This window comes from Varroa jacobsoni, unplaced genomic scaffold (genome assembly GCF_002532875.2).
Source record: "Varroa jacobsoni isolate VJ856 unplaced genomic scaffold, vjacob_1.0 scaffold_1284, whole genome shotgun sequence".
NCBI classification, from domain to species: domain Eukaryota; kingdom Metazoa; phylum Arthropoda; class Arachnida; order Mesostigmata; family Varroidae; genus Varroa; species Varroa jacobsoni.
Window position 1 is genome coordinate 1 of NW_019214186.1, and position 12,675 is coordinate 12,675.

Here is a 12,675-nt window from a genome sequence, read left to right on the forward strand (position 1 = left end):
CTTATTTACCCTTGATAAAGTTTGTGCCTAATCCTGCGCGTGCTACAATTTTAATATTGTTGCTACTGCTTTTATTTGATAGTTTGTTTAGGTTTCTTTCAGGTATTTTCGCTTTACAGTTGTCCAGCATCTCTGCAAGGACTCAGCTCAAAAAATATAAAGCTTCTGTAGGACTTGGAGTATTTCGCATATACCCATACGTTCAACCAGTAACGTGTAGATAGCGAAGGCTCCAAATAGAATTACGGCCATGCATTTGATGAAGTCTCCGTCTGCCTGCACCGAATAAGACTCCTAGTTAATGTTTCGAAGATTCCGTATATATAAATATTTTCATGGTCAGCTTATCATGCACTTACTACTTGACCAGCAATAATATCACAACTGGCCTGCACCCTAACAGTTGTCATTAGCACACCAGGGTTACCGTCGCAAAGAAAGGTCTTTTACGGGATTCGTTTCTAGAAATAAAAGTTATTATTTACACCATAAAACCATACAAGTTACACCATAAAAAGAATAGATCGCATTGCAACATATGAGCCGTGGAATAGTTCACTTTTAGTTAAGGAAGCTGCAATTAACTTACACAAATTGTGAGCATTAGATCATGCATGGGCAACTTAAGAAGCGGTCATAATGAGTAGTCCTCTTGGGAAGATTATCGACAGAGTAAGTTATGAAGGTAGTTAAAAATCATTAAATGAGAAACGAACAGTTTACTGGATGGCTATGAGGACCTTCAAATCATCTTCTGTGCTTATCATAAAGAAGATATTCTAGCTAACTAGAATCGCTTGCCGTTCTTTTAGGGTACTGATTTTTGTTTTCCTAAGTAACCCACCTTGAGCAGTTGTTTTGTACCAATATATATGTGTTCGTCTAATATAAACTTAAAAGAAAAACAGATAGATTTTTAACAGGGACGAACTATTTTCAGGCATAGCTTTTTACTATAGCGTTTCTTCTAGTCAGTCTAAGTGAAATTATATGCAAGCCCGAGATCTTCGAGTACATTGCGCACGCTCAAGTTACGCCCTTTTTCAAGTGTTCACTTCCCGATTTGCAAAGTCAGAGAGTGCAACACGAAAATACAGGCCGTTAAATGTTTTCGTAATCAACACACGTTAGCTCTTAGCTGCTGGCAGATGATCAGGCGAGTACGTCCTGACTGAGGTGAGAAAAAAGAAAAAAAAAAGGAGTCGTACTTGTCAATCGGAATAGATAAGAATGCTGCCGATGCACAAAGTTGTTATCGAAACGCTGGTGGGTCCGTCATGTTCCAAGAAACCGCGAAGGAACAAGGAGTTGTAGAAATAGAATGCTTGTTCAATGCAAGTATACGTTGCAAATTATATTCGTCCCCGTAAGGGCATATAAACACCTTCTAACCTTAATGCGTCGCAGGCACATACTCCATGTAGTTGGAGTCAGTGTTGTAAAACACAAAATCATAGAATAGAATTTCGCATTGGAGTAAAGCTTCTACGACTTCTGCACTAGGGTTGCCTTATGAGTAAACGCCCGTGGCATCCTTCGAATAACAGCCACGCAAACGACGCCAAGCAGAGTACGTTCAAACAACATGGTACCGGCAATACTCGAGGCCATTAGGTGAACTGTTTTAGACAGCATAAACATGGTTGAACCCCAGCCTATTTAAGCTTCTCCCTTGGTCGTTCCCTTGTCTCTGCTTTCTGACTTCTCTTACCATAGTGCACGGAAAGGCGAAACGTACATAGGTACGCTAATAGCCGAAGGGCTAGTTGGCTCACAATAGGGGTCTCGATCTAAGGGCTGTGGTTCACGAGAGGACAGCGAATGCGGTTTAATGGACACGTCTGTGTATGCCTTTTTTGTTACCAAAGGATCGATCGGACGTGCCTCTACTACGTACTGGTAGAAAACACTTGTAAAAAACAAGAATTTAGGTAAACGTGTGATGACCCTATTTAAACGCGAGCTATGGACTTGTTTTTCCAGCTTTGGCTTGTAAATTGAAAAAACAGGACTGGGACAATTGTGCCTACTAACCCTACGGTTGCTGTCCCGATTTATGGTTACAAATTGTAAAATTCATTTCATTTCAACAATAATTTTGATTTTGCAAACATGAAACGAAGTAGTTCACTATGACTCACCCGGTAGTAATCGGTGCTATAAACATCCCGGCTCATGCCGAAGTCTCCGATCTTAACCCCCAATTTCTCTCCCACTAAACAGTTCCGTGTTGCCAAATCTCTGAAAAGCCAAAAATAAAAAAAGAAACATAAATGTATGTTAACGGCAATAATTTAACATGGAAGAAGAAACATAATTTGCAGCAAAGCAAAAGCATTATAAGAGACTGCTGACACAGTTCTAGCCAGTATGGAAATCACTATTTCCTTAACGAAAAGTGTATTTGTACATCGTGTGCGATTTGAATTATACCTGAAACCCCTTTTTCCTAAATTGCGGAAAACCGTTAAAGCTGGCTAGTGCCTTTGAATCCATTAAGCTTCCAGTACAAAATATTCATCTAGTAGACCATTTGGGCGTTTCTAAATGAGCGTTCCTTATTTGAAAAGAAAATCAGTGTAGATTTGTCACTGACAGAGATTTTTAAACCGGCGATCGTTGGCCTCTTCAATCAGATTCGTATTAACTCCGCCAGTGGGGTAACAGAGGATTATCCAAGCCACCCCACCGACACTAAGGCATCTATCGCGGTAGCGAAACAAATGTCTTAACTCATATTTACTTCTAGTGCTATGTTCGTATTTGCTATTGTGATTAGAAGAACCTGTGCACGAAGTGCTGAGAGGCAAGATACTCCATGCCGGAGGCGATCTGTGCCGAGATGTCTAGCAGATTTAGCCGCGATAGCGGACAAAACGGCCTCGCTGGCGAAGATACAACCAGCCCATCCGGTGCTCGGTCTCTGCAGAAAGAAATGTGCTGTTATTCGTGACTCGAAGTGTATTCCTACTCGAAAAATGCCTGCCCTTATAATTCACCACTTAATCATTAGTTATACCGAACTTCCTTGGCATCCTAAATTTTTGGTCAATAGCAAATTTATCAGATAGTCTAACATACGATGTCACTATCACAGCTTGGACGTACTCATCAATGATCTTAAGGCAATACGAAATTTATAAATGTTTTGTGGCTTTGAAACACACAGATGCCTACAGTGTCCGCCTTAAACTGTAAAAATATGTCATAGCGTATACTTCTTTACGTTAAACGTCTACTATTTTGCCAACGTATAATAATATTGTAATTTACACCGTATGAGAAGAAGTAAATTTAGTGAACGTTCAGCAAAAAAGCACTGTTTATTTACATGCAGGGCTTTCGGAATCGATGGAACATAATAGAATTTTGTCTTAACGATCTTGAAAAGTTCGACAAGAACGATCTCGTTTCAGTGCAACACAATGCCTTATTTATAAACTTGTGTGAAAAATGAAGCCCTTCAACATTTGTCCTTCTTGATGTTTAAGGCCAATTAAATCGGGGGCTTTGAAAGATTCTTAGCGCTTTTGCCAATTTAAAGAACGGCAACCCTGAGCCCACGTACGAAGGAAGGCTTTAAATTTGTCGAAGAAGCCCTGTGCTTTGTCTTTAGAAACATAAGAGGTTATTTCTAATAAGTATTCATTTAAACTAGAAAAATACACTATGAATATTTTTGCTAGTTTTATCAGTTCTACCAAGTTTCCCAGCATTCTCTCGACTGTACATATATCTCTATACAAGTCTTTCTCTCCTCGATACGAAACGACCATGTTCAATCGCTGTACATGTTTACAGCGAAAAGGCTTACGACATAATCGAAAAATCTTGCATTTGCTTTTTCTCAGTGGCGTACTTTTATGCTCCCAAATAAAGCCGGAAAGATTTTACCAGAAGCACCTACCTTTATGAGCTGGTGGACTCGTAAATACTATATAAAATGATGCCATTCAGTTTGAATAATAGTACATAACTCTGCGCGTTTTATTACCTGAGGAAGTTGTTGAGATCTCCATGTTGCATGTATTCAAAGAGCATCATGTACGGCTCACGATCGGTGGACACCCCGAAAAATCGGATAATGTTATGGTGCCTCAGGGCTGTTAGTAGTTCTGCCTCACGTTCGAATGCGGCTCCCTCCTCCCCGCTCTCGTCCTGTTCGCGTGGGAAATTCATCGCTTTGTGTTAAAGAGCAAAACTCTGCAATAAGCCTTTTATCACTACGTGCTTCAGTTGATAAATATTTAACAGATGCCTCCATGTTTATGTCTGGTTGGGTCTCATCTCAAGGATAGTCACCCTGTTTAATTCCCTATCCATAAAATAGAAATACATTCGGTTTTCGTCAACCATGTGGCTGCAAACATACACACACACACACACACATACATTGCACAGAATAGTAGCTCAAGAATTGTTTAGGCAATAAATCTGACTCACATGCGATACACTAACCTTGAGAGTCTTTACGGCAACAAGTGTCGTGGGCTCAGAAGGTGTGAGATAGTCAACACTGCCTAGAAAGACCCGACCAAAGGCGCCTTCACCCAACAGCTGGATGAACGAGATCTTCTCGCGTTTGATGCGTATCACCTCTGGAAGTTGTATGTTGAAGTTTCATATGAGAAGTTTATCGTCTTATCCTAGACTAACTCTACGACTGAAAAAACAAGTGTTCTATTGCGGGGCTACCATCAGAGTTAAATTGCAACAGTGCATCGGTTATATGTTTTTACCTTATGTCCTTGAACGCATACCGGTCATATATAAATGGCGTTTGTTATTCAGGCGTACATGACCAGTGATTCGGCACTGGAAAATCAGAGAACCTTTTCGTGTTAACAGTTATTTGTAACGGTTTATATGCGTACTGTTATTAAGCTTTATTGAACAATTTCAAGATGCTTTCAGCTGCCACGGACACGACCGTTGAATTCTGCTTCTTAGAATAGTTTCTGCGTGTGACGGAGATAAATATAAAAAATGACAGGGAAAATTATTTGCATTGGAGCAGGTGAACATGTTCTGATGACAGAAAAAAATCAGAAGAAAAACTTCGGTTTAGCTTATTAACCGGTAAAGCTTAAATATCTTGTACAGATACAGACTATTACCTAAATGAGGACTGAATTCTAGTCGAATAAGCTTGCTAAAGTGTACAGTATGCCATTAATCATAGTGCTATCAAGCAGAGCTCGGCTACCTCAAGAGCGTTATGGTACATAGTATTTCGCCCCTCGATCCCTTCCTATCAGAGTCATAACATCTATCCGATTGTGCGTTCTGTGTTTTGCGCGTGCGTACGGAAATAATAATTCTGTCGACGTTAGATCACAGAAACGAACCCGATAGACCCGGTAATTTGCCGAGTTGTTCTCAAATTTTCCAACCTGGTCCTATAACAAAAATGTATAGATTTGCCGCATTGTATTAGCCATTTGTATCGTCACGATCAGCTAAACTAAACCGTTTTCGCGTGTCCGGGCTCCAAATACAGACCGAATATTTTTGCATAACTAGAATTAAAAAAAGGATGAGGGAAATAAAATAACATTACGTTGTGATAAATCGATACCTTTTCGGTATCTACCGCAGTTATTATTGCCAATATATATTTTTGTTTCGTAAAGCATCTTTCGCCTTGTACGCGAAACATAAGGATAAAGTATGGCATGCTTGACAAGGGACGTTATCGACAATTCGTTGGACGCCTTTACCCGTGCGGTTCGAGTTGTCATTTGCTGGATCATCCTGGAATAGACTTGCAGGATAGTTGGGGTTATCCACCATTTTGGCAGTCATGCTCAACGGAATACTATCGCGAGACACGATCCGCAGCGAGTGTTTTGAATCTCCTGACATTGCACCACCTTGTGTGCGAGCGAGCATTCTGCAAAAGCACAAAGCAAAATTACCCGTCATAGCGACTTAAGTTATCCTCAAACATAGATTCCGAGTCAGTTAAATCTGTCGTGCTATGAAGTGCCTTTTGACGGCACAAAGGCGTCCAGTCTGACCAAGAGATTTTAACTTTTCCACTGTTTTTTTGCCAGCAAATATAACAATAAGCCAATCTGAATAGTCATCATATAACAGAAGAATATCTTTTTTTGGCTATTCGCGAATTTCCTGTTCATTTTCGAATTTCTGGTTTGATGTTCATTGGCTTTCAGCCTCTTCGAAGCAAGTTTCCTTCTATTTGTGTTAAAAGGGGCGCTAAACTCAGATCAAGCTTAAAATTAGCTTCCCTTGGTGAGCGCAGCGAAATAACTTGATTTTGAAAAAATGAGAAAACGTTCCTAGGAACAGATCACTCCGATCTATTGGCAACGTATGTTAGGTAAGATCATTTTCAAAAATTAATTGACTGCAGTGCTGCACTTTTTCTATATAGATCTTCACAAAGTTTTCGTTTTGAGTGTTTGCTCCAAAATGTTTACTTTTCAACTCCTTTAATTGTCCTTCTCCAAAGGGCCACATGAAATCAGCTTGTTTGTAAAGTCACCTATCTCTGGCAGGTCGGAAGGCGTCGCACATCCAGCAGAGCAGAAGGATAATCGCATTGTCATCGTGTGGTGTTCGACGATTGTGTAGATGGCTACGTGAGGCACGTTTCGACTGCCGCCAACGTAGTGCGGCCAGCAATGTGGCAATCGTGAGGAGAACGAGCCCCGCCGCGACCCCGGGCCAGGCCCAAGAGAATCCTCCATCGCCGCTCATTGGTTCGTCTTTTGATACGAGATTGCTGAGCGGATCCTTGGAAGGTAATCCATCAAATGGCAGTTGTCGGGAAGATATATTCGCTGTACGTTCACATCAACACATGAGCATAAAGGTAGGCAAAAAAGTATACCAAAACGTCAAACGTCGCATGGATTAAAAGTACGATAAATAAATCTATAAGAGTACATCATGTGATTTACGTGTATATATATATATATATATAATCAGCGTCCGTCGAACACGGTTTAGCTATCGAAGCACCACGAGCATTACATAAGACCACTCGACAATTTAGGTGTTTGCGGAAAAGCTATTTCTAAAATTATTCGTGCGCAATGGTTGCTTGATTCACAACGTATCGTTTAGTAGTCACGTCGTCTGAAGTCTTTTGAACACTTCTAAATAGAACATTTGAAAAACCTCATTTACTATGTAGCGATATAACTGCCTCGGATAGATATAGCATTCCACTCATCTCCTCGTCTTCAGCCACAGTATATAATACAGTCTTATACCTATTTTCAACCTAATCGCTGGAACGTAGCGCTCAAAACCTGTCCTTTAGTAGAACCAGATAATTTTTTATTTTTACGAAAAAGTTTGCCAGTTTAATGAAATATTTTAAATCATAGATCTATAGGTGGCTATACTCTATAAAAGCAATCATTTAAGGCCATTGTGTTCCACACAAAATTAGCCATTTCGAACAATTTTCACAGCTTCCTGTAACAATATCCATGTATTGTGCTATATCGATTAACTATTTCAGATATCGATTGGCTGCGGCCTTATTTACACAAGGCCCACGGGTAAGGCAATCTCATGACTCGCTTCCTGATATGTCATTCACGGCAATACACGTTATCCTAGTGGTCTAGCCGAGTCATTCTATGTATATATATATAAGGATGGACCATTGTCATGATGATGATGTCTTATTATAGAAAATGCTTCATTGAAAATGGACTTCGATGTTTTGCAGTGCTTCAATGACCCCATTCGAAATTCTTAGCCGTCGTTGTTTTGGCTGATCGTTTCTTTATTCGTGAAAAGCTAGAATGTAGCATATGATAAGTCAGCGATCACTACTTTCTATTCTGCCGTTCGAAGAACAAGCTTTTTATAAGGGATTCATTTCACAGCTGGGTTAGGTCAACCGCTCTCAGTGCTTCACCCGCTCAATTAGCCTAGAAATCTAGTAGCATAGTAACCTAGTACAAAAAAACAAACGGTAATTACAGCCTTACGTGTTACCCGTGGATGTGCGGACGACAACTACCATAAATCATACATATACGTCAAGTCTTTATGGATTTTGAGCCTCCTAATGAGAACAATGTTAATAGCTTAGTAATAGTATTCATGTAAATGAGACTGGCCTTGGTTGTGTACAATGAATTTCGAATTAAAGTCCCGCCAAAACCAATAAATTTTGCACGGAATATTTATTGGGTTTGGCGAATATCGAAATAAATATTTGTTGGAGGATCGATTAGCACGTTCACATGAGATTTTAGCTTTTGTCAAACCCCAAATCATCCCATTGGGCTGGCATGTTGGGCGCAGCTTTAAACTTCGGAAAAACACAACGATGAACTTTCGAATTTAGACCGCGTCCTCTAATGAAAATCGCAGAAGCAATTGAATGCATCTTGAAAGATCAACCACGTTAACAGTATTTGTTACGCGATCAATCCTGGGCTTATACAAAGCATTGTCACATTCTCTCTTGAAAAATCAAAAAGCCAAGTATGATAAATTAAATGTACTACTAAATATCGCTGATCAACTATCTAAGAATTTCGCCTGAATGACTTTGAGCTAAACCTGAATAATCCAGTATGGATTGTCAAGATTGTTACAAGATCCGAACATATGTGTTACTTCGTTCGCTTCTATTCATAGCCGGAACAATGGATGCTACTCGTTCTAGTTGTCTATTGCGCTACGAAGAGCTCGTTTGGCAAAAGTCAAAGCCCTGTACGAATAGTTTAATTAAATTTATATGGGAGGGCAGCGTTGTTGGACAGAGATAGCTAATGGGCATCTCTGAATGCCCTGCCGCGGTAACTGCAACTAACAAACGTACTGATTTACATTTCAGCGATGGCAAACCTCATCACTAGATTATCATAACTAAAAAGAAGAGCGAATTAGGAAAAATGAAGTATTATTATCAAAAATAATAGCTACTTGTACGTCTGCCATGTCGTTGAGGGAGACTCTTAGATGAATCCAATAAGAACTTTTTCTGTTAGATTTCTAATAGGAGTATGTCCGTAATGTTATACCTAAAAAGAGATGAGTTCGAGGACTTGTTTGTATCAAAAAATCATATTAGGCTGATACGAGCGGATCTACTGGGTTTTAAAATGTAATACTTTTCGTATTGCGAGTCACTAGCAGACGAAATTTGATTGGTAAATAAATATTCCAGTCCTCTAGAAACGTGAGCGTGAATGAAAACTAGTTGAGTTTATTCTAGAAGAAATGATGTCGAAAGAAAGATCATCTTTTAATAGCGGTTGTAAACGCCCAATGGTCAAGTTTTTGCTTCTCGAAAACCACAGCGCAGTGGAACTTCATCGAGGATTGATGAAAGCATAAGACACAGGGGCCTCAAGCGAAAGCACGGTGCGCTGATGAAAGAAACATTTCAAATTTCAAAACATTCAAAAAACGGAGATTGAAGCGTTGAGCACTAGCGAAAAGGCGACTCGATGTCGGTACCCAAACGACAAGGACGCATTGTTAGAATCGACGAAAATTCCCACGGAAGCAGAGCTTAAGTTGAAAATGCGTGTTGTGTATTCCACGTGCAATTTGCAGAACATTACACATACGGAATAGCGTACGGCGGCTCTCTCTATCGCAAGTCAAAGAGGGACAAAGTGTGAGAATGGCGTCGCCCCGGAGAAATTGAGTTCGGTGGCCATGGCGGGCGTGCTAGTCATATTTTCAGTAGATATGAGATGCCGCTATGAGGTACTCGCCGAAAGTGAAACAATGAAATAGCCCGTTATCTTGAGTCCTTCAAGAGACTCATGGATCGTTAGCACGGCAATCGAAAGCGCGTAATCTGGTTACCTAGTCAGAACACCAAACCTCATCGCCATGCTTCAGTTATTTCCTATAATTGTCCTAAAAAAAACAAATGGTGGGCAAGCATATCGCACTTCAAGAAGTCGTAGATAAAGAAATTACATATGGAAACGCGATTGGTAGGTGTATCGAAAAGCTGCCAGAGCGCACATGTTTAAAAACCTCCTTTCTAGCCCAGTTAGTTTAAAAGTTATTTAGTCTTTGCTTGTATATATACGCTTGCCTAATATAACTGTAAATGCTTAAAAAAAAATTAGTTTACATCATTCAACGGATTCGCGAAGTGAAATTACTGGGCGCCAGAATAAGCCCGCCTGCTCTGAAAAGTGGCTATTGCTATAGTCAAAATGCCCAGAATAAGTTGCTAGCATACCTCTTCAGTTCATTGTTATGCAAACGTAAAAGATTTTTGAACCACTCACCGTATTGTCCCTGATAGCTTTTAGAGATGCTTCCTAGCGTGTTGTTGGCATGGACACGGTAAATGCCTTGATAGGTAGACCAAACACCATCGAGCATTAGTTGAAGAGAAGCTGGAAGTACATTTTGCCAAAGTCAACGCCGATCCGATCAAATAAATCTCAGCAAAAATTACACACTTTAACATTGATTAACACTGAGCTCGGTATCTCGGGCTCGAATACCTTCATCTACTATAAATTAAATTGAAATTTCTATTGCAAAGATATCCAATATAGACCCTTTTGGCTCTTAAACTTTTCTATGTTCGGCCTTAAACAGTAACTTTGCTAAAAATCTCTTGCGTTTACATAGTTGCTTTAAAAATTTAATGTATCTCAGGAGTTTGCTACAGCACAGCGTTATACAACAATTTAATTAACGAGATAATGGTGGATGTAAGTCTATTAACTTTTCTAACTTGTACAGTACTTTACAGTGCATGTTTATACTGCCGATTCACATTTCTGCCGTAATATATGACGAAAATTCAAAGAGAGAAAAAAAGAACTTGCTACCTGGACCGTATTAGATAAACTAGGCCTGTTATTGGTCGGGCAAGTTCAGCGTCTTTGACTTCTCTTGTTTGTTTCCTGGACGCTTAAGGAACAGCTCGGTTAAGGAGTGGCTAGACAAAGCCATTACACTTTGTGTTAATGGGTTCCCATTTCTTTGCGTCCATCACTTTACGCCATCTGTTTCTCTTTGTCAAAGTAGGTTCCTATGGAACAAGCTGCAACGAAGCCGATTTATCTAAAAGCCACTATAACTAAAACCTATATGGTAAATAAATAAAAATATTAATGCTATGACAAATTAATAATCATATGAAATTACAATACTATCGGTATTACTTTTTACTCCTTAGTATATTATATAGAAATCAGGTTTTACTGGATTGTAGAAAACCAATGGTCAACGAGCGGATTTCAGCGGATATGAAAGGACATCTATGGTCGTTACGTTTTATCATTTTTTTGTTTTTTTTTTTGAATATAGCTAACATAGTCTAGTGGCCAAGAAATGGCGACGCCTTCTTAAATTATGTGTGCAGCTAGACATGGGCTTTTCCAGTATATAAACGAAGCTATTTCATTGTATGACGATCAAGCAGACTTACGTTCACAAACGTACCTTTCCACATGGCTCCTGTATCGTTCGATGTACGCATAAGATATCTTCCGGGAATGTTCGGAGGAGCTCCATTAAATGTGAAAGTGACGAAATATGGTGGAGGCCATGCGTACCCAACAACGTGGAAAGTTTGTCGGTTATCGAATCGGAAGGTACTTACAGTTGGCGGGGCTAGAATTAAAAACATTTGAAGTTAAAATAGTTAGATCGAACACAACCATAGTTGTCGCCAATAAACATGTAACAATACCTTGTTAATGAAATGCGCATTAGAATGCAACAAAAGGTTGTAATCGCGTGTTGGCAGTTGGCAAAAGGTACAGTTAGTTCAAAAATGTTTGTCTACCCTAGAGTTTTAGCTAAATTTTTCCGAGCGTTGAAAAAGAAGACTTTTTTCGAAGAAGGGTCGCCGTACGATTTTTTTTATACAAATCCGAAATCTGAAAGAAGAATATTCAAACAAGACACAGAAAACCTTACTAGCTACGTCGATGCATGTCGGAGCTACTATTTGATCGAAATTTTGACATCATCAGTTCTGCTTACACATATTATGTTAACCAATAGCATTGTGCGCGTGATAATTTATTTCCTCTTCCTGAATATCTTACCCCATAGTTGGGGTGACCTCTTTTTTTAGCCTCGAAGACAGATTCTTAATATCTGTTCAGATTCTACTTTCCTTCACGGACTACAATTATAGCCGTGAAGTCATATAGTTCTACTTCAGTAGACTTAGCGGCAGGAAACGCACCCAGAACTGAATAAATTTTCTATCTAACCTACTTCTATTCTGATTTGCTACATGCTGTATCTATGTGCTCTGAATAATGGCCTTCAGTAGTTACATACAGCTATACGTTATATGTGTACAAAGGTTCTATATGTCATTCTCAGTGCACGATGTCAACCACATTTTCCTAATATTGACCTCAGCAATTAGTCGCAGGGATATGTGAAACTAGCCCATTCGTGTTAGACTTTCAAAAATTCCCGCCAAAGACCCCCATAGAATCTTGACGTGCATAAAATGGTTTATGTATATACATATAATACTGGAAACTACCGCTCCTGTACGTTTACAATTACAATGTTTCTATCTATCTTCTAACAATCTCTTGGTCGTCCTTGACAACTGCGCCGCATGTTCGACAATAATAACGTACGTATTTCACTCTATTTAAGTACGCAATCAATTACGGCGTCCGCAAAGCAAGATACATTACATGGTGAAAGTAATCTGCTTATTCAACA

At 39.5% G+C, this 12,675-nt stretch overlaps 1 protein-coding gene across 1 annotated transcript in view; it reads right to left on the minus strand.

Moving 5' to 3' along the window:
* Window positions 1–2,141: 2,141 nt before the first annotated feature.
* Window positions 2,142–12,675, minus strand: part of LOC111268435 (high affinity nerve growth factor receptor) — a gene marked incomplete at both ends in the record, with an annotated part of 64,430 nt that continues 53,896 nt past the window's right edge. The window contains 8 exon segments of the mRNA XM_022847420.2: window positions 2,142–2,241; window positions 2,786–2,923; window positions 3,995–4,158; window positions 4,459–4,598; window positions 5,721–5,893; window positions 6,509–6,806; window positions 10,251–10,361; window positions 11,422–11,592. Coding sequence (XP_022703155.1) covers window positions 2,142–2,241; window positions 2,786–2,923; window positions 3,995–4,158; window positions 4,459–4,598; window positions 5,721–5,893; window positions 6,509–6,806; window positions 10,251–10,361; window positions 11,422–11,592 — 1,295 coding nt within the window.